General features: G+C 42.5%; 2 protein-coding genes across 13 annotated transcripts in view; both read right to left on the reverse strand.

Moving 5' to 3' along the window:
- Positions 1 to 1043: 1043 nt before the first annotated feature.
- Positions 1044 to 2398, reverse strand: LOC147205365 (beta-microseminoprotein-like). The gene is made up of 4 exons (XM_086110903.1): positions 2152 to 2398; positions 1644 to 1728; positions 1412 to 1517; positions 1044 to 1317 (listed from the first exon to the last, which is right to left on the reverse strand). The coding sequence occupies exons 1-4, from the start codon at positions 2170 to 2172 to the stop codon at positions 1188 to 1190; spliced, it is 342 nt and encodes a 113-aa protein (XP_085967029.1). The 5' UTR covers positions 2173 to 2398; the 3' UTR covers positions 1044 to 1187.
- A 477-nt stretch (positions 2399 to 2875) lies between these two features.
- The window catches only part of kcnt1b (potassium sodium-activated channel subfamily T member 1b), a 53039-nt gene continuing 28973 nt past the window's right edge, over positions 2876 to 26941 (reverse strand). For 4 of the 12 annotated variants that reach the window (XM_086110890.1, XM_086110893.1, XM_086110899.1 and 1 more), the window contains 31 exons: positions 26258 to 26363; positions 26026 to 26091; positions 25165 to 25213; positions 24615 to 24674; positions 23589 to 23663; positions 23380 to 23463; positions 22577 to 22671; positions 21713 to 21893; positions 21458 to 21622; positions 21216 to 21352; positions 20389 to 20452; positions 20081 to 20189; positions 19663 to 19771; positions 19022 to 19171; positions 18599 to 18834; positions 18411 to 18431; positions 17890 to 18103; positions 16391 to 16496; positions 16141 to 16313; positions 15419 to 15490; positions 14673 to 14807; positions 14480 to 14591; positions 14294 to 14395; positions 13316 to 13399; positions 13098 to 13226; positions 12420 to 12440; positions 12007 to 12307; positions 9089 to 9151; positions 8854 to 8904; positions 5720 to 5804; positions 2876 to 5461 (listed from right to left, as the gene is read on the reverse strand). In XM_086110890.1, the coding sequence (XP_085967016.1) occupies positions 5341 to 5461; positions 5720 to 5804; positions 8854 to 8904; positions 9089 to 9151; positions 12007 to 12307; positions 12420 to 12440; positions 13098 to 13226; positions 13316 to 13399; positions 14294 to 14395; positions 14480 to 14591; positions 14673 to 14807; positions 15419 to 15490; positions 16141 to 16313; positions 16391 to 16496; positions 17890 to 18103; positions 18411 to 18431; positions 18599 to 18834; positions 19022 to 19171; positions 19663 to 19771; positions 20081 to 20189; positions 20389 to 20452; positions 21216 to 21352; positions 21458 to 21622; positions 21713 to 21893; positions 22577 to 22671; positions 23380 to 23463; positions 23589 to 23663; positions 24615 to 24674; positions 25165 to 25213; positions 26026 to 26091; positions 26258 to 26363 (3476 nt within the window). In that variant the 3' untranslated portion in view covers positions 2876 to 5340. The remainder of the gene's footprint in view (positions 5462 to 5719; positions 5805 to 8853; positions 8905 to 9088; positions 9152 to 12006; positions 12308 to 12419; positions 12441 to 13097; positions 13227 to 13315; positions 13400 to 14293; positions 14396 to 14479; positions 14592 to 14672; positions 14808 to 15418; positions 15491 to 16140; positions 16314 to 16390; positions 16497 to 17889; positions 18104 to 18410; positions 18432 to 18598; positions 18835 to 19021; positions 19172 to 19662; positions 19772 to 20080; positions 20190 to 20388; positions 20453 to 21215; positions 21353 to 21457; positions 21623 to 21712; positions 21894 to 22576; positions 22672 to 23379; positions 23464 to 23588; positions 23664 to 24614; positions 24675 to 25164; positions 25214 to 26025; positions 26092 to 26257; positions 26364 to 26941) is intronic. The other 8 variants (XM_086110891.1, XM_086110892.1, XM_086110894.1 and 5 more) reach the window with 8 other exon arrangements.

Consider the following 26941-nt stretch of genomic DNA (forward strand, 5'->3'; position numbering starts at 1 on the left):
CAATGCCTACTGCGCATGCGTGATTACTCAACGGACTCAAACTCATCCATCATATCACTATTATGTTAGATTAGTACTAGCTTGTATTCGTGTTTATGACCTGTTTTCATGCAGTCATTGAGGACAAATCTGTTCCACAGTCACACCAACTGGCACAACACAAAACCCATGTTAACTCCACAAGCAGTGTTCCAAGTAAAATTTTAGCATTCTTAACCACCATACACGTGTAAAAATAAGTTAACCCCTATGTAATGGAGCAAAAATAGAACGCGAAATGATGGGGGAACGGGAAGGTGATTAGAGAGCAATGCTGTTACCTAGTGGCCTATGGTAGAATAGGCACAAATTAAATTCATAAAGCCTTGCAATATTCCTTGAAATATATTCTGTTAACTTGGAGGTACTTTAGGAGACTTCAATTTTACACCATAAGAGTTTTCGGTTACATTGTATTAATATGTAAACAGAAGTGAGCAAACAATTGAAGTAAAATGCCCGTCCACAGTTATTGTGTGTCAATGTGCAAACATTATATGACTGTATCAAGCATCTCTCTGACAGTATTTAGAACTAGATGCATTGACATTTAACTTTATCTATCTATCTATCTATCTATATATATATACATTATATATCTATATCTATCTATCTCTATATCTATATATATATATATTACACATATTTCTAATGCCACTCAATAGAGTTCAAAGAGCAAGCAAAAAAAAAAGAGCACTTCAACTTTTTTTAAGTGAGTAAAAATAAAGTGTGTCACCAGACTGAAAAAAATAACTGCAGTGAAGGACAGTAGAAGAACCTTTGGACTTAAATACGATAATGTCAGGGTTGGTCAACTGGTGGTCATGACCTCTTTATGTGCAAAAACAGAAAACGTCGCACATTAAACCACATTTCTGGCACCACTTAGTCCTACAACATTTCTGAACTGTGCAGACGGCACATTTTAACATTCTTTCCTGTCATACAAGTGGGACAGTAGTTCAGCTGTATCGTCCGAGCATACAGACGCTACACACAAAGACTCCAAAGGGGATTGATGTTTTATTCATTTCCACTTTTGATCATTTTTTTCTGCCAAAAATTCACTAAATGTCCTCGATTATATATAGTATGACACAAATATCATTGTTGTTGTAGAGGAGTCAGTGACCGATGCCGTTGTTCTGTCACTTTCCTATTAAACCCATAAATGGACATTCAATAGACAGGTCATTCCTTTTGAGCACTTTGTATTCACATGCCTCTTTGTCAAGCACAGCTACGCAGTCATCAGGGACGCCTGTGGGAACGCCATACCTGCAAATAAGTAGTGCGCCCATGATAAACAACTGCATTTTTTTTTTACAGAGATAAAAACACAAAAAGGAAAACGTGCGTTGCTTCAACTTACACAGAGCAACAACCGCTGCAGGAACAATCCATGCATTCACTGTTCCTCCAAGATGCTCCCAGCGGGTGCCATTCATTGTCAGACGGATCCTGGCAATGTGTTGCACCTACACATGGGTAGAAAGAATTATGACGACACTTCATTTTTTCACTTTTGATTGAGAAGACATTGGAAAATAATTTAAGTCACTTCGTGAAAACAGACCAATAAAGATTTACAGTTTTGTCTTTACCTTCTTCCACTTGAATTGGATAGCAGTGGCCGTTTGCCAGTGACAGCACTGCACACAGCACTAAAGCCAAACACAGGTATGTCCTCTAAGGGAAAAGGGGGGAATGTAACTGGCGCCAAGACTGAGTTGTTGGTTGCCATGACAACGAAAATACAATTTATTTTAGGCTTGTTGTTTTGCAAAGTATTTTGTATTTCTATGTGAACTTTCATATATGTTTTTTCTTTGAATCCTCTGAATAGGTTATTTGGAATGTTTTGATAAGAATCACTTCCGGGTCACGTGCCGTGGATAACGAGGAATGAGAGAAAGATCGAGAAGACAACTTGAGAGAGAGAGAGAAAGAGAGAGACAGAACTACGATACCGTGTGGTCTATGTGATTTACTGTAATTTGATCTAATTTCGGTTTACCAAGGTGTTAAGATGTTTTTTTATTTAGTTAGAATTAGTTAAGATGTCAAGCAAGAGCGTTGCTGCCATTTACAGTTCACACAAACCAAACTCACCATTTCTGCAAGAAGTTTCATGAAACCGGAGAGAGGCTCGGGTCCCAAAAGTGAAGGACAGCTGAAGATTTATATCGGGCAAAGTCGGGGGTGTTTCTGGTCACCACCTCTTTATGTCAATAAAGGCATCATTCACCGGGAAGCATGTTTGGCAATCACATATTACGGGATTTAAAAAAAAAAGACTCAAAATTCCTTTGGCAAAACTTCGTTCTGCAAGCTACTTGTCAACATAGCATTCAGGCAGTTGAACATTTACATATAATCCTCTAGGAACGTGATTCCAGACTTTTGAAAAAAATATATACATGTTTATATATTGTGTGTGTATATATATATATATATATATATATATATATATATATATATATATATACACACGTACACACATGTGTAGAGAGAGAGAAAGAGAGAGAGAAAATATTTGAAAATTTGGAATGATCCTAAATTTTGGCACTGTATAATCGTTGACATTTTAAAAATTAGATCGATCTAAATTATATAAACTAGCCTTACTTCCGCAAACTTACATAAGATATGTCCACTAACAAACTTCAGCCAAAAAATCAGCCAATTTTTATTTTGCTGATTGTTGTTGTTGTTTTACTTTTAAACATGTCTGACAGATATCGGAATCGGCCTTAAAAAAAAAATCCACATCAGTCCGGCTCTCACCGATTCACCAAACAAAATGTGGAATTTGTGCGTGAAATAAAAGCATGTCGAGTGTGGAGGTGGCTGCATGCAGCTTTTATTTGTTGATGACCTTCAAACTTGACCTTCCCATCATAAGAAAAACAGTACAAAATACATGTAGTCGAACACTGAGGTGGCAAACGTGACACGCGGGCTGCTGACACGTAAACAACATGCATGTTCCGTTCATATCAGAAAGACGGCGTATCAAATGGCGGTTTCGACATTGGCTAACAGGGACACTTATTTATTCTTGGCAAGCTTGGATATATTAAAAAAAAACATGCTGTATGTTTAAAATCCTTTGAACATGCCCTTGAAAGACTGTGGAGGGAAAGAGAAGCACGTGATGGGGATCACTGTGGAATGTTGGGAGGATTTCAATTCCTCAGGTCCCCAAACCTGTTAAAATGGACCCACGGATAAAGTTGAATAAGACAAAATAACCTTACAAAATAAAGAAAAAAATTCACATTCATGCTGGCATGTTTGCTGCTGTTCGTATTTGCCTGCGAAGGAAACAAAATGTGTGAAATGTTTCACAAAGGACAAGAGCAGTGATGAGCTTGGAGATTAAAGGGTCACGCCATAAAGATTCCATTGGTGCAAAAATAGTTATCTTTCACGTCTCCTCGCAAGACAAACAGGGGTGGGAGATGGGGGGTGGTTCGTGTGCCTATCAAGTTATGCACACGCGCGCGCACACACACACACACAGAAAGCAATCAACGCTGACACTTGGAGCATCACAATAATTAAACAAACCTTATGCCCTCAGTCGGAATTCAAGTTGAAAAAAGACATTTGAGGCGGCAAATTTAGTGAGCCATGATATGATTCCAAAACTGCAAAGCCAAATTCAAATGCAAATCGGAAAAGGATGTGTATCGTGACTTGTGGGACACCTTCTACTTTGCGGACAGAGTTAATATCGTAGTTTTTATGATGGTGACAATTTAAAGTCTGGAACCAGTTTGAGCCTGGAATGAATGAATTCATTCATTTTTCCATTGGAAACTATTTTTAAATTACAACAATTTGGAAGTCAACCAGCAATATGGAACACAAAGTGCTTAACGTCAGAGTTCCAGTGAATTTATTTCGGCCAATTCATTTTTTAAAAATGTATTTTTAAAGACTGAGATGAGAAAAAAAAAGATCTAAGAAAGCCGGCCAGGCTCTGATCTTCCCTAAAAGGGATGAGAAATGGCACATAGTGTACAAAAAAGTATTTACAAATAAATAATGGCACAAACAGCAGATCATTTGAGGACACTTAAAACACTGAAATCATTGAATAATACTGTTGTTTTTTTTCCCTTAGCACAGCAAAAATTATGTTTCGAAACACTTAAAAAACAAACAAACAAACACACACACACACACACACACACACGATATGGCTGATAAGCGCCACTTGGTCTTTCTCTCAGATGTGTGCATTCTGATAGCCAGTGGGGGACGCTGAGAGAGTTCCGTAAACATTTCCAGTGCTTCAATATCGCTCTGGTCAGGAGTCCAATACAGCAGGTTGTTGCCGAGGCGACCAGTCACTCGCCATTGAATCAGAGTCCACCAACCTGCCATGACGTCATGGCAACTATTGTCCACTTCTTTGACAGTCAATGGCGCCCCCTACAGAGCGGTGGCGTAAGATGCTTGTGCTCCTAAACGTGGTGTTGACTACAAAGCAAAGTAATCGTTGCAGTTCTAATAAAAAGATGAGTAGCAAATGCATGAGTGTTAAGATCGAGTGAATTTCAATGCCGGCTGCCCTGATGGGTGCCCCACCAACGCAAGGCACAAGGGCACAAAGCGTGCGTGTGCAGTTTAAATAAATATAATATACACTACTTACAGAAAGGTAGCGATATCGGGCTTTTGGGGGACATTTCAGGATGAGCCGAATATACCTTCTCAACTCGTGTACACAAAAAAATATAACTGTATTCACAGTCATATAGTCTTTATCCTCTGCGTGGAACCGCTGATATTCCAGCCACACTGATGATTTGTCCATCTGTCTGTTTTATACAAAGTGGCCAATGGAAATTCAATCGGTGCAATGTGACAAAATCTTTTAACAGTTTTTTAAAATTGCATTTAATTATGTCATCACTGTATGTTTTTATCAAGTAAAATATTTTTGGAGTCCCACGAACAGCTCTAACTTTTGCGAGTAGTGCATATTAAGGAGCATTTATGGGGGCTTTTTCATGACAGTTTCTCTGAGGTTTGAGTTGTTTTTAGAATAGCACGCTGGGCCAGATTAAATGCCGCATACAGCCCACGAGCCCTAAATTGCCCACCGCGGCTGTCCTCCAAGTGTTAGTTGGCAATGTGAGGTGCGGTATCGACATCTCTGGATGTCGAGGCACTCTTCATGCATCCTCCCGCAAATGTATGCGGCGGCTCAGTGGAAGCAAGTAGCAAACGTCAGGCTGCCGTGCGTGCGTGTGCATGTGTGCGCGCGCGTGTGTGTGTGTGTGTGGCTCATAGGTGCGTCTCGTCTCTGGTTTCTGAGACAAAGTGCGTCTGGTTCCGAGTGCTCCGACTCTGGCCCATTTGGGTTTCCTCGGGCATGTGCGCCAGCGGGTCGGAGCGGATGATGTATCTGAAAAACATGTCACTCGACTCAGTTTGGGACGGGGTTCACAAACCTAGAAGAGAGTCCACTGAGCGGAGCTTGGGACTCAGAATCTCAGCAGGATTGGGAGGCAAATGTGCTAATTATGTAGCCTGTGTGGATACTTGATTGATACGAAAACGTTGAGACTTTGAATTACCCAGGAAATGCCGGCGTTTCCAAAAAGTGAAAAATCAATCCGCTGTACGATGGTGTAAAAGCGAAAAGTACAGGCGGCTTTCTTACACGATGTCATTAAGCTCGAGCATGGTGTCCGGAGGCGGGTTTATGAGCACGTAGGAGAGCGTATTCTGGTGGTCATTCATCTCATCTGCGGAGAGAAAGTCGGGACGGGTTTCAGGGTGGCTCGTTGGGGGAGGGGGGCGTTGCCCCGCACTCTCCCCACACGACAACGGTACTGCTCGTCACATGACGGAAGGAAAGAAATCAAAGCGCCAACATGGTGACTTGATGCGCTGCCATAAATGAACATAAATAAGGAGTATTATACAGGACATCACTGAATGACAATATCACAAATTATTTGTTTTCATTTCTATCAGGGCAAGAAAAAGCATGGATTAAAAAATAAGAAAGAAAATCATTGATATCACCTCATTAAATTCAATCACTAATTGATTAGATTTCCTGATAATTTATCAACAATTTGCGAAAAGGTTTATGGCATTGTATTGATTTTTAAAACAATTTGATTTATCCTTATGCAGTACATGTGCATGCCGTTGCTCGATTGCTTTATCGGAGTGGAAGGAGCTAATTTGAATATTTTCAAGTGTGTTTTGCCATTTTTAACATGTCTGAAACAGGTTCGACGTGTCTCCACGACAACCCACCTGCTTGTGGCTCTTTACAAAGAACAAAGGGTGAATGGGGGGAGGCGGGAGAGAGAGAAGGGCCAAGCGTTACTGACAGGCACTGTGACACGGACGGGGGGCTGGAGGGGGGGGGGTGCGAAAGGGAACCAGAGGCGCATGCACAGCTTCAAACATGCACACAGCGCCCGTAGCCACACATCATCATCACCATCATCATCATCGTCATCATCCCCATCATCCCCATGGCATTCCACGCGAGATCTGACTCCATCCGGCGAGGCAGGAGGTTGCCATGCCGACACACACTCACGCGCACACTTGTAGAAGACATGCTCCAGCATCCGTCAAGACTGAACCAAACGTTGGAGTGCGGATAAAATTAAAAAACAAAAAACAAACAATAAAAACAAGCTAGTGGAACAGAAGGCATCTGGAGTGCTAGGGCGGAAGACGCCGTCTTGGACCTGAGTGCCAAACCTCACTGAGCCTTGATGGCCTCCACCTGCCACCGCACTTGTCCGGCTGAAATGGTCAACTTACAACAGGATTGCTGTTGTTTTGCTTCTGAATATGGAGATGGTATGTGGCTTCTGGTTAAGGTAAGCCAATTCCTTTTTGGCATTTTCGGAGTTAAAACAACTGCAAGCAGCCACCTAGCATGCTCCCACTGTACTTATCGTTTCAACAGATTGGCAAAAAAGTGGATGTGAAATGTATGCGAGTGTGTAAAGCTCTTTGGGCAGCCACTATACGACGTAGATACACTGATAGCGTGCGGCCTATTCACCATTTGAATCACATCTGAGTTCTCATCTGTTGGAATATGATTGACTTGCTGCGTGCAAATATTCAATGGGTCTTGGATGATCAGTCAAACTGCACTACAAGGGCTGGCACCAAATGAGTTGATATAGTCAAGCTGAAGAATTTAAAAGTGTCCCTTGTATCCTTCCATTTTTCTGTGCGTTGTGCTCAGAGGAAAAAATAAAAAATTCGACACTACATTATCAAGAGTCTAGGAATATAATGTATGTGTTCCTGCATGCATTGTGTGGAATTTCTACAAGTGCTCCAGCTTCCCCGCACCTTTCGCCGAAAACAGGCTCGAAATTGTCCATAAATGTGAGAGTGAGTGTGAATACTTGACTGACGACCAGTCAATGCAGTTTTGTGTGTGAGATCCAAGATGGGCTCTTCCATCCAAAGGCCATCATGCGTTCTGCTCCAGAAAACAAGCCAAACAGACGCCCTGCGGGACTCCATCTTATTCTTTTTTTGGGGGTGGGGGGGGGGGGGGTGGGGGGGGGACGCCATCTCACTCACGTGAGCACGATGCAGAGAAGGCCAGAGAAAGAAATCGAGAGAGTGACAGGAAAGTGAGAAAACCTGCTGCAAAGCTAACTATGAAGGGCAGTCAGGGACATAATTCAGGATTAGCCCTCAGACACACTCGTGTATTATGACGGAATTTTATTCGGCTACTCCTGAGGTATTTCGGTAGTGAATGGGAGAGCATTTCAACCATGTGTGAGAGTGAAAAAAAAAGTCCAGTAGCGTCAGAGTATTTTTAGACTGCGTCTGAGGAAGTTGTTTCTGTGTTTGTGTGTGTGTGTGCATAAGTGCAATGCAGTAGTGTGTAAGCAAAAAATGTGTGGGAGAACATTCCCGTTGTGTGTGAGAGCACTTTGGGCGTGCGTGTGTGAGAGTGCTTCAGTAGTGTGTGTTAGTCAAATAAATTCCATCAGAGTGTCAGTGTTTCAGTATGTGTGAGAGAGCATTCCCGTTTTATGTGAGAGAGCATTTTTGGGTGTGTGTGTGTGTGTGAGAGAGAGTGCTTGAGTAATGTGTGTTAGTCAAGTAAATTTCATCAGGGTGTGAGTGTTTCAGTATGTGTGAGAGAGCATTCCCGTTGTGGCTGAGAGAGCATTTTGTGTGTGTGTGAGTGTTTCAGTAGTGTGCGTTAGTGAAATACATTTAATTAGGGTGTGAGTGTTTCAGTACAATAAGAGAATTTCAGTGTGAGAGCATTACAGCAATTCCTATGAACAAATTCAGTCGTGTGTGTGTGAGAGCATTTAGTAGTGGGTGCGAGAGTATTTCAGCGGTGCCCTTACCTCAAAGAACCAGGTGTAAGCTAATGATGTTTACAAAAGACTGGTGCGGAAAGTCCCAATTTACAAACAGCGTGATCCAATGAGTCGCCTAATGGCGGCTATCAGTGACTAGTCGACGAGCAAAAGAGTTGCGTGTGGCAGCCTTAGAACGAGAGCATTTAAAAAGTTTGTTGAGAAGTCGTAGTGGTAGTGTGTGAGAGCGCTTCAATAGTTTGCATGTGGATAAATTCAGCATAGTGTGAGTGCGCTTTGGCCGCACGTCAAGAATGTTTCAGTCGTGCGCGTGATGTGCAAAAGAGCGCGTCAGAGGTGATCCTGAATGATATCCCAGATGACCTGTCATATCTAACGCTCATCCACATTGGACACACACCCACTCTCACTCACGCGCTCACACATGCAATACAATAGAGTGGATGGACCGGCTAACCTGACGGCCGGCTCCCGTCTGTATACGGCTGCTCTGATATGTCCTGCAACTCTGAGCAACGGTATTTACTGTTAACTCGACCACACAAGTGTCAACGTGAAGCACACACATCTTGTAGAAAGGAGGATGCTGGTGAAAGGACGAGCTCCTTTCGCCCACACGCTTGCCCCCTTCGACACTCACACGCCGCACCGAGTGGACAAAGAGCACACACGCACGCGCGTGCACACGTTACCTTGCAAATATCCTAGATTTACTCGATTCATCACATCGCTCGCAGTGAGATTAGAAACATCCTCTTTGGGCCAAAAGGGGGGGGAGAGAAAAGTCAGAGAGAAAAAGAGAGAAGGAGGAGGAAAGGAAATAGAAATAAAAATCAGGCAGGCAGCGAATGCATTTGCGCTTTGACAATAAGAAAGGTTCAACAGGTGAGAGGATGCAAAAAAAAAAAAAAGTGAGAAGAAGCCATGCTTCAGTATGCACAGAGTCACTTCCAAATGATTCATCTGTTGTGGATGCTCACTCAGAAGATCAGGAGCGTTTGGGCTTCTCCCTGGAAGCAGCGTGAGCGACACAAGTACACAAGATTCAGCCAGCACAACACATCGGGGTTAGGCTTCTTCTTCTTTTTTTTTTTTTTTAACTTCACTTTGTTTTGGAAGCGTGACACAACAACAAGTGAAAATGTGAGCAGATGCCAAGGCAAAGCAAACAGAGAAGCGTGATGCATTCACATGTTGCAGGGTTTCTACAGGTGTCGGCTGGGTATGGTCAATTGGATATATATCTATTTTTTTTATAGGAGTTCTCAAATGTGCCACATCGTGGGCAAAAGCGACCAACTACTTTTGTTCATGATTATGTTGACCTATTTGCAATGAAAAGGTTATTAACAAAGTTCATCATGAGGATTCGCCCCACTCCCCGTTTCTGTTACTATTTATCGTCCACAGGTGTGGGTGTTATTTTTATTTATTGATTTTGAAATTACTGAACAATTTAAAGTGTTGAAAATTTCTCTGATGATGCAACGTCCACGACTGAAATGTGTCTTTATGGGCTTCTGCTGCAAATTATGGTATTTGTCTCCTAGCAACACACCATTTTTTGTTAAAGGTTTTTTTCCCCATTCATGTACATCAATTGCAAGAAATGTATGTGTTCAAGTTATTCAGCAGCAAATATGCACAGCGAAGGTCAATATTTTGGTACGAAACCCAATGATGGCCAAAAAGATGAACTAGAATTTTTTTTTCCCCATTTGCCATGGCTATGGCCTGGCTAATTGAAGCTCCTCCCGGCATTTCAACATAGTTTCTTGGCCCCAAGATGCCATCAGAGGCGCAAAAGAAATATTTATTTTAGACAAGGCTTTGGCCTGAGCATAATAGCAGTGAAAATGATTTTTTTTCTGGTAAATAACAAAGGAGAGGTTTCCCCAAAAATCTGTAAAAAGGCAAATTTTGCAATCGCTGAGTCAGGAAATTGCAGGATTTCACTGTTCAAAGTTTGCGTTCAAATTTATCTAAAAAATAATCCCAACAGCCCTAACCTTCATACCCTTCATTTTGATTGTAGTGTATCATCCAATTAGTTGGATTTAAAATTTTTAGGCATAATCCTCAGATTTACTTCTTGGACCAGTGGAAACCCGAAGTGGACATGATCTTGATGATGGGTGGCAGATGACTGCTTATATGTTTTTGTTTTTTTTTTTGTCGGAAAAAATGGTTGATGAAATTGATGCACGGTCTTAATGCTAGTGGAGTCTGACTGTGGGCCATGAAGACAGGCATGTCCCAAAAGGCCATGAGATGAGACAAACACAAGCACAGATTGGAGTTCCACAAGAATACACAAAAATAAGAACAGTGGTTGACATTACTGTGGGTAGAGGCTATATTTAATCGTAACAACATTAAAAAAAAAAAAAAAAGAAAAAAAAGTATGTTCCTGCTTTAAGGGGCTTTTTACAATCTCTAGTTCCCGATGTGGCAACTATAAATAGGCTCGGTAACATTTTACAATTTCCTTATTAATAGACAGATAGTCGCATTGAAGGCTTAGGACTTTTTTTTAAGGCCACTACCATTAAATTTAAGACCTCTACCTCACTAAATTTGATCATGAGGAATGGACAGTAAGACTCAAAGTTGCCACAATATTTCAAGAAATGTTGCATTCATTTTGTATCGTGCTTGTTCTCTCATTTTATTGTCCAAATTCATTTGAGAGAAAAACCCTAAAAAAATAGTGTTATATTAATATTAATTCACATAATGTACAATATGTATAAGTGCAGTATAATGGTAATTGTACAAGAACAGTAATCCTTCGTTTATCGCGTTGGTCACGTTCCAAAAAGAACCCGCGATAAGTGAAATCCGTGAAGTAGTCATCGTTACTTTTTTACAATAATTACGTATACAATACAATAGTGTAGTGAATGAAACCCAAGATTACACCCTTTTTCAGGTCCATGCATAAAAAAACAAAACAAAAAACTAAAATATCAAAATTTTTCCGACAGTTTTTAGAAATACTGTACAGAATGTGTTGTCAACATTGTGGCTTTTGTCATGGAGAAAATTTGTCAAGCTGAACAGCGACGAGGCGCTCAGCCTGTTGACATTGGTCTACAGTCCCTTAGCCAATCAGGATGCAGAACACAATGCACACTAAAAAAAAAAATCAAAAAAAAATCTGTGAAACAGCACAGCCATGATAGATGAACCGTGTTATAGCGAGGGATTACTGAAAACACCTCACCAAAGGCCCCCAGCCATTGTGAGCCGCCCTATACATATAATCTTATCACAACTAATTGCAAATGAAGGCTTTCGTTTTGGAAAATGAAATGACACTTTTTTTAGGATCGGTGGATCCCTATTCACATCCTATAATTAATTACACAGTCTCAAAAAATGTCGTTCAACCAGAATTTTAAACTCCACCCCCTGAGATGAAAGTCAGTTTTCTTGTCTGAAACTCCAATCTGCAAAGAAAATCTATATTTTGTTTCCTGAACGAGAATCATGATGCAATGGTGAATCATTGGTAAGCAAAAGCAACAATGTGCACCAATGAGATCACGTTTACAGAATGAATGAGACCGTATGTGGTTCCGATAATGCGGGTGGTGGTTCTACTGACCGTATCCCACGGTGGGCAAGCCCAGGTGCTTCATGCGGTTCTTGACCAGCTCGGACAGCTCCTGGCGCTCGGAGCGGCGGTACAGGTTGAGGCGCTGCTGCGAGATGCGCTCGGCCCGGCTGGAGGGCTTGTTGGTGTTCTTCCTGCTCAGGCGCCGCGCCCACTGCATGCTCTTCTTCCTCAGCAGCGGATGCTCCGACTGCTCGCTGGCGCTGGAGTTCCGGTGCGCCGTCTTCTCCTTCCACGACTCCTTGCGGTCGCGATGCTGCTCGCCTTGATCCACGTTGATGGACACCTGAGACTGGGATCGTAAAGAACCGGTTGGAACGCCGTTTTGGGAACCGGGTGATGGCCATGACGCACGGGTGTTTGATGCCTGCTTTGAGCAGAGCGGCGCATGCTGACAAGCTTACCTGCACGTAACTGTCCTTACACTGAAATAAGAGAAGGACAAACACACATTCCAAAAAATAAAAATAGGAAAGACAGGTGCATAAAAAGCAAAGCAAAATGGTTAAAACAACAAAAAAAAAAGTACCTGAGAAAAGTAATTACACAACTCACAAAAAGTTCGACATATTCAGAGAAGGTTGCTCTTGAATTCATTGTTGGAGAGCAAAAATGTTGTGCCAAAAGTAGAAAAACACGGAACAGCTAGACAGTCATGATTTAACAAATTTAGAGAAGGTCAAATTAAGGTTAAAGGTTACTCGCTAGAAAAGCACCCAAAACCCCCCGCCCCCAAGATGCTCATAAAACATCAACATCACCCTTCTAGCATGTACACAATCACAGATGGCGCCAGAGTAACGCTGTAATTGCGTTGCCCCGAGTACAAGCACCGCGAATAGCCGAGACTTTCAGTGACTATCTAGCAAAAAACAAAAACAAATCTGCAAATTCACAAATGTTGAACCGCAGATTTGCAGAAGTTCACTGTCGTGCATCGTGAATTTTCCCAAACTTTTTGTGAGTAGCGTAAGCTGTATTTATTGGCAAAAAATGTTTCCAAGAGAGAAATGAAGAGATTTTTGCAAGGGATGACGGCCAAAGCAAACGCGAGTCATATCGTCAGATCGTAGCAAACTCGCCTCGGATGTGGAGAACATGTGCGACTCGGTGCGGTAGATCCCGATGGGGATCTCGGCGCTGGAGGAACACAGTTTTTGGAAGAGTCTGCCGTATGTTCTGATCCACAAGTCCTCCTCTGTGATCTTCATCTGAGGGGAATTTGGGAGAGAACGGGGGGTAGCGCGCGGCAAACAGAAAAAAATCTCTCCTTCGAAGCTTGTGTGATAGTCGCACTTACAACGCATAGATACCCGGAACCCGGTGTCGTGTCCAGACCAAGAAGAAGCCTGGCGATAGCTATCATGTAGTCTTTCACGAATGACTGTCAACACAGATGGAAAGGAATATTCGTCGATGTTGAAAGAGACAATAGTGGAGCGCAAATACATTCATCTATAGCACGCACTCACATTTTAAGCTTTGGACAATTCAATGAAGCTAATGCTACGTTTACGCAATGTGCCTGTTTGCCACGGCAGCCACTTGGGGTTTTTTTTTTCTCTGTTCTCAAATCTTCCTTACAGTCAGTGACAAAAACCGACTGAATCCCGGAGACTCGAAAGCACGCGATGTTTCGGCAAACGGTCTTCCACGTACGCTGGTGTGTTACATTCCGGCCCGTCATGTTTAGAAAGCGTCCCATCACGTTTCTCCTGTTCTGATCAGGGTCAAACACATTTGTCTGATTTTGTCATGGCTTTCTACTGAAATGCGGGACATTGGGCAGCTTTGGAGCAAACTTACTGTGCGAATAATAATATTGTATTCACTGTCTGCATGACAATGAGATACAGGTGAAATACATACTGGACAGGTTCCGACATTAACAGTGGCCCGATGGCCCGGGGGCCACCACGTCTGATTGTACATGCTTACTGTCCCACTACAGATCACTTCCAAGTTTTGTTATCTCCGAGGAAATCCCGAGAAAAGGTTTGTTGCATTAACCCCATTTAACTCGAGCCGAAAAAGTTTGAGAGTGCCATGCCAATTTCTCAGACAATTAAAAATTTTTGAGCAGGCATCCACGGCAACTTGCACACCACAATCCCACTATGATCTCTAGCATGCCTCATATGAATGCTTTTAAAAAAGGAGACACTTGGCAGCAGGTAGCTGGGCACGCTTGGAACCTACTCCAATGGAACGGCGTCAAAAGCGCGTCGATCGGGTAACGTGCAGTGGAAAAGGGGCAGAAGTCGTGTTGTTGTCCCACCTGGTAGAGCAGCGTATCCAGCATGCTGATACTGAACACCCGGCCCGCTGCAAATGGCAAGCGGAACATGAAGGCCAGATTGGAGCCCTTATCTCGTTCTATCTGGAAAAAAAAAACATGCCCAAAATGAAATGAAGTTGAAATGCCTGGATTTGCGGCAGTACTGTTTTTGTTTGTCTTCCGCACCTTTTCGAGTTTAGAAAGCGCGAGCGAGTAGCAGTCCTTGGCTCTGAACTGCATGAACCTCATGTTGGATGGATGCGTGAGCTCAGTGATGATGCTGAGACTCGGGAACAGTCTGACAACATCGGATGACATTGATGAAGCCAGGTCGCGTGGACTTCAATGTTGATTGTGTTCTACTCTCTTTTCCCGCTACCTGAACATCGTCTGGACATTGACGATGGTCTTGGCGTCGGCCATGTAGTCCTCCTCGGCACTCATGGTGCTCTCCTTGTCCACGACCACCAAATTGTCAGCGTAGATGATTCCACACTGCAGCAGGTTGTCTAAGCTGATCCATTAAAAAAAAGAAAACACACACACACACACAAAAAAACAAGCAAAACTTATTTCCACAACATTTTATTTTATTTAAAAACAATATTCCAAAAGTAAAGTTGCAGTTGCCCAAAGAAAGTCATAACCTTTCAAGTTTACAGTATTCTCATCATTTTATGACTACATTTTCATCCACTTATGTCCACTTATGACTTCATTTTTAATGGTACGTATCATTGTGGAGAACGAGGGAACTGCAGTTCACAATGAAACAAATGATCTCTTCTTCATTACAAATTTATATTTTATTTATTTATTGAGCATTTTATTGTGATTATTATTTTTGGATTACCATGACTTTATTTCGTCTCACTTTTTTATGTTCAATGCACAGCACTTTGATACGGCTTAATTTGACGTGACGTGAGGGGTAAAATAGTAAAAGAAGAGTTGCTGTAAAACGTTAACGGTGACATATCCCGAAAATGTTTCGATGTTGCCGTTCATGGGCTTACAGATGGTCAACAATGAGCCCGAGGTCAGGATGGACATTTTGCATGATAAGGACCATGACACGCAGCATGTTTTCACCGACATTGTCGTGACTGTGACTCCACCACATACTTATCGATGGTGCCGGCCATGAAGTAGACCATCGGGAAGCAGCAAATGGCCTCTAAGAAGTGGTTGTCTGGGCTGAGGTAAACAGGAAACATCACCGGTTAGCAAGCCGCATGAATCATGGATCACTTTTGGAGAAACCCGGAGACATTTTGAGAGGCACTTCCTGAAGTATTCAAACTGTGATCGGTCCCTTGTTGGCACTCCATTCATGTATTTTGGGTTTTTTTCCAGTTAACTGCCGTTATTCACGGGGAATCGGACAGAATAGCAAAAATCTGCTTATGATTGCCTATGAATGCCAAAAGATGGAGGCAAAGCACTACATGTGTCTTAATTTAGCCCCTTAACTTACTTCACGACTTAGTTCCTGGGCACCAAGATGCCACAAGATGGTGACAAAGCACTACTTTTGTCGAAATTAAGCTCCTCAACTCACATCGTATAGTTTTGATGCCATCAAAGCACGATGTTTGTCTGAATGAAGCGCCTCAATTCACTGAGACATAGTTCCCGGGTAGCAAGATGCCACAAGATGGTGTCAAAGCACTACATGTGTCGAAATGAAACTCATCAACTCACATCAAGATAGTTCTTTGGCACCAAGATTCCAGAAAAACACTTTTTAAGAGGAGAGGTACACCCTGAAATGGTTGTTTGCCAATGGCATCAAGAGAGAAACACTCAGACTTACATTCGCAGCTTTGGAGAGCAACACAACTTACGGGTAGTCCAGCAGAAGCACAATGGGGTTGAGCTCCTTCCGGGGTCGGTAGTACGCTCGGAGGGGTACGATGAAGTTGTACAAACCGTTGCCCGCCGTCTCAGCAGACACGATAATCAGCTTGTTCTTGAAGCCGTACGCTTTGGCATCTTCGAAGCTGTTGTGCGTACAGCCCTGCGAGGCGTCGTCACATGTGAAGTGGGAGTTGTACTCACGTTGATGTTCGTGCGTGTGAGTGACAAGTCGCTCACCTTATCAAGGCGCAGGCAGCAAAATGGCGCCTTTTGTGGAAGGAGGTGGCACAGTGTCGGCGAGCTGCCGATGTAAGGGGAGTTGGGAGGGTAGCCCTTCACGAAACTGCCAAGATGGAAGCAACATGATCAAGTCAAGTACAACTTTCTTGTCAGATGACATTTCCTCCCTCTTAAACAGACAAAAGATGGTGAAATGATGTGACAGTAGATGTGACTGCAATATAAACTGTGTATACGTAATCATTTACATAATGTCCTGTAGCATAGGGAGACTTAATCGTCTCCCTGATAAACGCACGATGGCACTGTGGTGCTTTTCAGGCATGAGCATCCAGAGAGCTCATCAAGATGAATTACTATCCAGGCACCGAGAAAATAAACAAGCAAGGAAATCCATTTACCATACTTAGACAAATAAATGTAATGAAGCAATGTGGTTTATGTTCTTTGCGGAACATTTAGTTTGATGTATGGCCAACCAGACGAATTCAACGATGCTGTCAGCGTAGAATAGATGTGAACAAAAAAAGAAAACAAGTTTTTGTGAAGAGACATTATTTTATGCACAACCCTGATGCCTCAAACATCTGAACAGTCCTTATCTTCTATAAAGTACAAACAGCATGAAAATGTGCTTTTGATGGATAAATCATGTAAAGTTTATACAAATATCACCAGCGTAACCGTTTTACATTTGACAAACTTTACAAACTATTTGCACGCTATTTATTAGTAGTAGTATTTAGTAGTGTGTGTGCGCATTCATCATGCCATGCTCTCTCTTGTGACACTGTTTTTAGTCGATTCAATGTGACAATTTGATCAATCGATTTCCAGAGGTCCGCATTGTTAACAAGCGCCAAGCACATTCGTCGAGCGTTGCTTTTGTTTCGGCAGTTGTTTGACTGTTTCAAATACACCTTGTGTAACTCTGTTTAATTTGATGCTAAACTTCAATGGAGGATAACATTAAATGGCTGGAAGCACTTCTGTTTCTAGGCACCACTGTAGTCGGCTCCAGACACATAACAGTACACCTAACGTGTCCACTGGAACTATTGTATCTATATGATGGTTTTTAGCTTGAGTGATCGCGGCAATGATGGGCATGGAGAGTGGCGGCCTTTCTAACCTGCTGAACTCTGCTACTGTCTAAGTGTTTGCTCGACTGATCAACGACCATTGAGATGGAAAGTCGACCGTGTGTGTGCTGAGCTTGTGGATGAGCTGCAACGCATGATAGGAAGTTCTTCCCTTCCTTTCACGGCACATGTGTTCATCATTGTCAGGGTCGACGCCTTTCATCACCATGACGCACCGATTACACGCCAAGCTCATCGATCTCACCTTACAGGTCCCCGTGACACTTGAAGAGGTGGAGGACATCAATCCTTTAGCGTGTCTATTATGCTAAGCTGAGGCTATAGGGACTACATGGGCAGATGTAGTGGATTTGCATCACAGCAGCGGAATTTATTACTAACCGCGCCACTTACTCTGACCCGACGGAGCCCTCCTCATCCGATTGGTTGGTCTCGTCTTCCGACTGGTCGCTGAGGAGGTCGCACGGCAGAATGGCGGAGGAGTCCGCGATCTCGAGGACCGGCGCGATGCTTGGCCTGCGGCTACCGGCGCCGTTCTCCGTCGGTAAGGTCAGCTTACTGGTTTCTTCGGGGGGATCCGGGTTCTGGAGGTCGATGGCCACAGTGCCTGGACGCAACACGCACATCACGAACGACTTAGTCACATCCTGACGTGCGCTTGACTGTCTGTCAACATCAATGAACACACAGCCATTTAATCTCTTGTGAACATTGTCAACTACAATCCTCTTGCAACGTACTCAGGAGCAGTGATGCATGCAGAACATAATGACTCATATTTGTCGACAAATACTGTGAGGCTGAGGAGCTACCGTTGGGTCTGTCCCATGCAATGAAAAAAATGGCGCTAATACATTTATGGACTGCAAACTGCACTACAGCTGTAGGAGGTGATGTGTTATGTACAAACTTACCATATGAAGTGGCCTGATCAACTTTTATAGATCAAAGAAAAAAAAAGCACAAGACAGTGAAGTCAGCCAGGAAAGTAAAAAAAAAAAAAAGCATGGAAGGAAAACAATCATGCACAAGTGAGCAAAAGCATCAGCAATGCATTCACACTGAACGCCATTCAAGCTTCAACGGATCATGCCGCTCTCACCCATGCTGGCAATGATGCTGTGCACGGGCAGCCTGGAGGGGGCGTCGTAAAGCCCGGCGACGGACAGGCTCTTGTTGTGCTTCTCCTCCTGTTTGAAGATGAAGGCTGAGTTCTCCTCCTTGGTGATGTTGATGTAGTAGCAGGTGTCGGTGGCGGCCATGATGTGGCGCGGGCCGGGGTTCAACAGGATACTCTTGTTGTCCTCCCGCTTAACGCCGATCAGGCACACGCCGTACCTGGCAGACCGCAAGTGCAAACAAATGAGAGCCAGTGCGAGAGTCAACCAAGCTACACCACTGACAACTATGACCACAAAGCAACGAACGGGGAAATTCATCTTCATTATGTTGGAAAGGAGCGATTGTATAATCTGAGCAGGATGGTATGGAAGTGTCAAAATGACCCCGAGAAAGTTTTGCTTACTTCTTATGCGCATGGAAGGAGGCGTAAGTGAAGCTCTTGCCGTCATATTCCCCGAAAAACTTGCTGTCACACAATCGGATGTGGTAGACCTCGTTGCCTGAGCAGCGCCCGTACATCCTTTGCCACTGCTCCGGTGACAACTGACCTTCCCTGAAGAAATATTGGCAGAAGGATGACTCCAGTGACTCTTTCACAGGTGATTGATTTGTGAGTGGGGGGGGGGGGGGGGGTCAAATTGACGTGTCATCGCCAAGTCAGCAGAAGTGAAATGGATCTTTTCTTCTGTGGTAATTGATCAGATATATGGTTCGGCTTCATTGTGAAACGCAGCTGGATTTAGAACCTGACTATGAACGGTGGAAGAGTTGTCGTGATGAGATTCTCATCGGAAATCGGAAAGAAAATAATTTGAAGGATGTACAAGCATTCTGCTGCTGTAATGAATGGCTGTCATTGATCGAGAATGGATGTCACTGTAACGAATGGGCCTACTGAACCAAGAAGTCAAATCGCAGCAACCTGGCTCAGCTACAGCATAACACTTTTTAATACAATCATATTAATAGTCCGGGCACCCTAACGCAAATATCGACAAGTGCAATTGAACGGAGATGGAGTCACAGAAGTGTTTGCGCACTTACTGTCCTCTGGAGGTGTGAACGAGGAGCGTCACTAAGGTGGACATGGCCGGACACACGCAGTTCAGTGCAAGCATGGCGTACTTGAACTCCTCTTCACATACGACGTGGTCTGGAAATGCAGACGGTAGGGAAATAATTCGTAGGCACAGAATTGGATAGCCTTGTCATTCCAACAATAATTGAGTTCAAAATGTAAGGGAGAGCAAGCCTTTCTTCTTTTTACTTTGCAGATGACTTTTTTTAGTACAGTATATTTGAAAATGATGCCTTTCCAAAATTCCCCAGTTTGACTTCCATCGAAAAGTCCTGAAAACGTGCCAGAAAATGTACCAGAAATGTCCCACTCCACTATGGATTGATTATTTTCTTAAGGTGCCCATAGGATTTTTTTCCAAAAAGGAAATCTGTAGGTACTTACCGGCAAATTTAACATGGAATTTGTTTTCCGGCTTGAGAATCTGTACGTAGAGCGGACAGTTAGGAGCAAAGTCCTTTGCGGCCCAAGCCCTCAAAATAGTCTGATGGTCCTGTGGAGGAGAGGCACCCAAGTGAGTTCAACAGAAAACAATCATAAATAATCCAATAACTGCACCGAGCAGTGTTTTCCTCTGAGGTGCAAAGACACATTTTTACAGTGTGTCGAGGTACAAAAAAAATAAAATCAATAAATTGCTCCATTGTGTGATGTGTCACAGTTTGAGATTGACAAATGGTTTTGTGACTTACTGCAGCAGTTCGGTCGCCCTCGTTCCTGCTGCTGAGGATGAAACAAGCCTCGGCATCGTCCATTCTGAAACAGATGAAGACAGTGTCAGAGGCGGCTCTATCTGAGATGGTTGATAATCATTAAAAGCAACTAATTCTATATCCCTAAAATGAGATTTCAGTGGTGCCTTGGTTCAACAGTTTAATTAGTCCCGTGATCACGCTTGCAACTCAAAACGCTTTTGCATCTCAAATCTTTCCGTATTAAAATGAATAGAAATGCTATTTATCTGTTCAAACCCTCGCTAAAACACACATTTTGTATGGCACTCTACGGTATTGGACTTTATAAAAAAAAATATACACCACAGTAACAACATGATTAAATAAAATGAAAACAATCAAAAAGTTTGTGCATCATGATTTCATTCAACGATTGTAGACTCCGGCTGGTGTGTGTGCCTTGACCAACAGGGGGCCGTATTACACATGCGTAAGCGTATATACATGAACTCCGGAAAAAAAAAACATGAGGACTACTGTAACATTATTTAGAGTTTCTGATTTTAAACTGTTGTAGGTTTTGTTCTATAAAAAAGGGGGCACAGGCTTGATACGATGTAGCTTAAAATAAGATGTACATGACACCTTTTTGATTGACTTGTCTCCCTAAAAAGAACTCTGTATGAACTGTTTTGTTTTGTTTTTATTTTTTATTGAAACTCATCAAATCAATCAATCAGTCGATCAATTATAGGTATGTTTCATCCGCAGAGAATTTGATATTTTCAAAGACAAGTTAAGTTACATGTCAGCGGTGGCTAACGCGGCATCCTTGTAAGACTCACTTGGCCCTCATCAGGTCCTGGTCTTTGAGGGCGGATCCTTGAAGGTAGATGACCCTCTGGGACCACAGCGGTATCTGGAGAATGCGGCGAACCTGAATGTCTATATCGGTGGGACACAGGATCACCACGTAATAATCCTGCAAGACAAATGAAAGTTGTAAGTGTTGCCATAAAAAGAGTAAACAATCATCGAGCAATATGCGAAAAGACAAAGCCCGCGATTGGCTCTCTCTAAACTGTACCTGCAACCTGGGATGAGCATAGAACTCATTGAGGAAATCCATCAGCAGGTCTATCTTCAGCGAGCTGACGCACAACACCACATGCTTCTCCGTCTGTGCTCGGTGGCGACTGTAGTTTCCGCCTAATTTCTGGCTCTCCATCCACAGGTACGCAAGCTCTTCAAACTGACAAACAAAAATACGATTTTAAGGCCGAAAGCCACGAAAAAGAACGAAGCACCGAAGCCCCTCGAGACACCGGTGTTGGCTTGCTACCTGCAGCGGGAGCACCACCAGGGCCACACAGATGAGGATGACCACCAGTAGCTGTGAGGGCCAGATCTGAGGCGTCACATCTCCGTAGCCCACGGTGGAGAAGGTCACGATGCAGAAGTAAAAGGAGTCAAACAGGGTCAAGTGCTTTCCAGCTCTCTCTAGGTGCTGGATGCCACAAGCGCTGAAGACAAATGGAACAACACAAATGTGTTCTCAAAAAAAAAAAAAAATGAGCTGAAGGAAGTTGCTCCTGTAATCAAAATCAAAGTCTGATTGATTGAAATAGCGACGCCATTTACAAATTGACCGCTTGTATCAATACGATTTTTGGTGATTTAATGTGTGCGATGGGCGAACACCACTGCCGAAACATTTTTAAAGTCTAAATTGGCGGCTATAGTGTCCCCACAAAGGAAAATAGATTGCAGCAATACCAAAACTAAGGTAAAGAATCAAAACAACAACAACAACAACAAAAACTAAAATATGATTCATACCGCTTGACTGGTTGCATCTCAAAGAACATATTTAGTATTTTTGTATTCTTATTGAGAGGTAAGATATTTACCGATGTAAAAACCAATTGTGGCAAAGAATGAGGAAACCAATGCAACTGGTGACAAGACATACTTCTGTTTCGAAACCACCCGCTGCTAAATTAATGCAAAACTATGGATGGGTATATCTATTTAGCTCCATTAGCGTGATTTAAAGATTTAGCCCTGAAAAAAAAAGTCAAATGCCAGACGTCAAGATAATAAATGTCAGACGTTGAAACAGGTTGTTATTTTACTGGCAATGTAACAAAATAGCACAGTGAGTTCTCTATTATGTTGTTGTGGCAATATATTTATATGCACTCACCCGGTGAAAACCAGACACAGTAAAGTGCAGAAGAGGATGAACACCTGGTTGAACATGGCCGAGTGTGTCCTTTGTATGGCACGGTGGAAGTCATTCTGAGGACACGACACAAGAAGCGAATTTTCACCGCTCATCTTGACTTTTTTCCCCCCCGTTACATCAATCGTGGTTGTTAACAGTTGTTCCATGTTAGCATGCTTGAAATCTCGCCACCTGTTGGGCATGGCCTTATTCTGCTTGGCAGCAGTTTACACCAGCTGGCTGACAACCCCACTGGCCGGACGCGCTTCCTCAGAATCTCATGCCACTTTTTACCTACCTTACATCCTGAATGTGGTAAGTGGATGCTCCACCAGCAAGGGTGAATGTTAAGATTTTGCAAAACCTTATCTTCAACAAATTAATACATATTTTAGGTGCGGCCATGATAATCAATTCACTGAGAGGGGGCGGCCATTTTGTCTTGTACTGCCACTTGCCGTCGACCCAAAATGACATCGCAGTGCCAAAGTGCTCAGGTTGCGGCAGTCACCTGACCAAACCTGTGACCCCTGGACGACCCTGGACGGGTATATGTTTTGGTGTCTACCGTCATAACTTTTGTTTTACTCTTTCACTGTTTTGAGATTCTCTTACACAAGGGTCAAACTGGATCCGGAAAAGCCTCAGTGTACTCAGCCTTTGTAGTACTTGTATGTTTTAAAACATTTAGATTTTTGTGTATGTTGGGTCATTTTAGGAAACATGCTCAAGATTCAGGATGAAAGAATGATTTAGCCCCCATATCTCAAACGGATACTTACGATCATGTTTTCCAGCGCTCCTTTGGCTAGCCAGCAGTTAAGAAAAACAGGGACAAATATGTTTCCCAAAGGAGGCCAGAAGATCTGGAAAAAGCACAGGCACAAGGTCAGTCAGTAAATGATGGGGTGTTTTCTTCCACCGATCGAACACAACCATGAGATACCAAACAGATTTAGAGACGAAAGAAAGGCCCGCGCTCATGACTTACTGTGATAATAAATGGCACTGTATTGATCATCTCCAATATGAAGGATATCTGGAATAGCTGCTCCCAAATGTTGCCCTGCGGAGCAAATTGATGATCGGTAAATAAATGTGGTGCGAGAGTTACAAAAAATAATAAAATAAAAACTGTTCCACCTTCTGCTATTTCGCCCAGATTATTTTTCTGTGTAATAACAAATATAAACGATCTACACCAAATTACTGAAGATCCATAATAATGACGATGATTACAAAAATACTGAAGTCCACAATAACTCAAATACTGTGCTAGCCTGACTTAGGCTAGACAATTTAAGCTTGAGTAACAAGCACAAGATGGTTGCGGCAATCTTCTGAATAAGCAGCAGTTTGGGAGGAAGTGAACAATTCTTCAAAAAGGGCCAATGCTTGCTTCAAGCTGTTTTATGCCACAGTTAAAGTTCTCTGTCAAACTAAACATAAAATAAAGAAAATTACACATTGCATATTGAACCAAGCCACATCTTTTTGCCTTACAGAGGTACGCTAGATTAATGCTATCACGATGTACAATGCCACATCAGTACTGTGGTATAATCCTTAGGGAAATGGCTATGTAAACACAAACGGCACAGCAACACATGTAGATATACAATACAATAACTTTATACAACAATAAAATTCACGCAGGAATATCTATTCTTTAACCACCGCTTAAAACCAACTTACTGCAGCTTACTGGGCTGTTGCGACCCTTATTTTTGAGTATTCTGTTTCACTGGTGTAAGAGAATTTTAGATGCAAGTTTCTTGATTTCGGAGTCTGGTCACAAAATGAATTAAACTCATAAGTCAAGGCCCCACTGTGCTCAATGTGCACAAGTGAATATCAGAAGTCAGTGAATCAACATGTCTTGCCCAAATTTGAATCTGACATGATGTCATTAATTCTTGGTGTGAGGTCTTTAATTGTAGCCGCGCTAAAGGGCTTAACAAAGTTGGGGGCAGGCATCAGGACACGTTTGGAAGCCGCAAACTGTTCTTTTTTTTACCTTGTAGCTGAGATATGTTATCAGCATGGTCTCCAAGAAACTGATTAAAGCCACTGTCACCTGAAGTGCAACAGAAGAAGAGTTCAGTGAAACTTTGGAATTAAAGATATGTGTTGTGCTGTTTAGCCTTCACAGGGCAACAATTCCTCTTCGCCTTTTGTTTAATCAAGGTTGTGTAACAGAGCGTGATTTATTGTTTAGGCGATTCGGGGCGAAGGCAGCAGGGAATCTGTTTGAGTGTTTGTGGACTGTGTGTGTGTGTGTGTAAAAGCCACATAACACAAATACAAGTCAGAGAAGATCAAAATTGAATATGATAAAATAAATGCCTCCATCCATTTACTTAAGTGCTTGTCCTCATTAGGGTTAGAGGTGAGCTGGAGCCGATCCCAGCTGGTTTATCGCCAGCCAAGCGCAGAGCACATTTAGACAAACAAACATTTATGCTCACAGTCAAACTTATGGGCCATTTAGAATCTTCAGTGAACCTAAAAAGCATGTTTGTTTTTCTGTAAAATTAAAATTACATGAAAAAAATGTATACACTCACCTGTATTGCCCACAATGGATCAGGTCTCGTCACCCATAAAATCAACTTCCTTTTAAAAAGTACAAGTCCATTAGTGCAAGATACTATACATGCAGTGCATCTTAATGCTGAGCGATGACAAGCACTTGATGACATTTTCAACATGAAAGGGAGTCAGCGTTCCCACTGCATGTACAGTTAAAATATGTAGCCAAACAACCAACGAAAATATGCTTTATCGTGCCGTCTTTTTAAACAATTATCTTGATTTACGTCATGCCAGAACATGTCTGCTCCTGAAATGAATGCATTTTCAGTTTTTTTGTGCAGTTATCTTTTTCTTTCTTTCTTTTTTTTTTAAACCATGTGAACAACGAAAGTGAGGAAGTGGATGATGTTCATTGAATTAAAGCTTGAAATCAAAATCAATGTGAGTGATGTGTGCCTGGCAAGGCTGTGCATGGGTTGCACATCTACACATTATAATGAGGCGTAAAGAGTAGATCAAGGCCAACCAAGGGTGTTAAATAATTTCTAAGTTGTCTATGAAAAGCCAAAGAAGTTGCTCAAAGTGGGGAAACCGGCGGAAAAGCCAAAACAAAAAGCGGATAGAGGTCAGTGAAAGTAAGGTTTCTGTATGTATTAAACTGCCCCCTGGTGGCCAAGGCACGTACATGAATCATGCTCACTGAATTAATGCATGAACTCATGATGCATTATTGACATCATGTTTTGCGTCTTTCTTGTTCCAAAAAAATAAAATAGAACAACCCGCAAAGAATTAATAGGATTTGTATTTATTTTGTTGATTTGTGAAATAGAATGAATTAAAACTCGAAAGTCAAGGTACCACTGTATGTTGCAATAGAAGGGTGAACGTACCAGTTGATTTCTGGTGACTCCGCTGCCGAATTTGGCCAGCTGGCATTTCGAATGATTGCAGTGTGACTAGGAAAAACAAAAAACAAAACATGAATACATGACTCACATCAAATATGACCATGAGTTAATGTGCACTTCTTTAATTCAGCTGCTTGATCATACAAAATGTCCCTTTTGTCCAGTCAAATCCATCAGTACAAAGAGGTGACGAATGAACTTAGGTGACCCTCACCATGGGTTTTCATGAGTCTCCTTGGGGTCGTCCAGGGTGACTCTCACTGTGTAGAGGACGCAGGTGAGGATCTTCAGGAAGAAGTTGAACAGGCGGATCCTCAAGCCTGTGGAAACGCAAAAACACTTGACCGTGCTCAACATAGGTCCGCTTTAAGCATGCGTCAACTACATTTCCACCTTTATGGGCTCAGCGTTGTTATTTTGTGGTGAGGTGTGGATAATAGAACTTCCCACTGCCCTTGCATTCCGTCACCACTAATTTCCATCAGGAGATTAGCTTTCAAATCCTAAAAGAATAGCACGACATAACTCCGGGGCTTTCATTGTGAAACAAATTCAGTGATTGATGACGATTAATCAGAAAGTGGGCGGCAGTAGCTTTTGCTGACCAGATGGCGGTGCCAGCTGTGTTGCCCGATTGCTGAGGCAAGGCTGGCGTCGATGTTTACTCATTCCGTGCCAGCCATTTTCAGAACCTTCTCTACCTTACCATGTGAATTAAAACAAAATAAAAAAAAATAAAAAAAACATACCTGGGATTGAGTGCCTGGATTCTTGAAAAACATGAAAAAACATCCTCGGCATTGAATGAGTTTTCAAATGATTTGGCAGCGGCTGAGCATCGATCGCTAACAATGTGGCCCCGCGGCAAACAATGACATTTTCATTAAATTCTGTCGCC

This window comes from Hippocampus guttulatus, chromosome 5 (assembly GCF_054856545.1).
Source record: "Hippocampus guttulatus isolate MCC_2025c chromosome 5, RoL_Hgut_1.0, whole genome shotgun sequence".
Classification (NCBI taxonomy): domain Eukaryota; kingdom Metazoa; phylum Chordata; class Actinopteri; order Syngnathiformes; family Syngnathidae; genus Hippocampus; species Hippocampus guttulatus.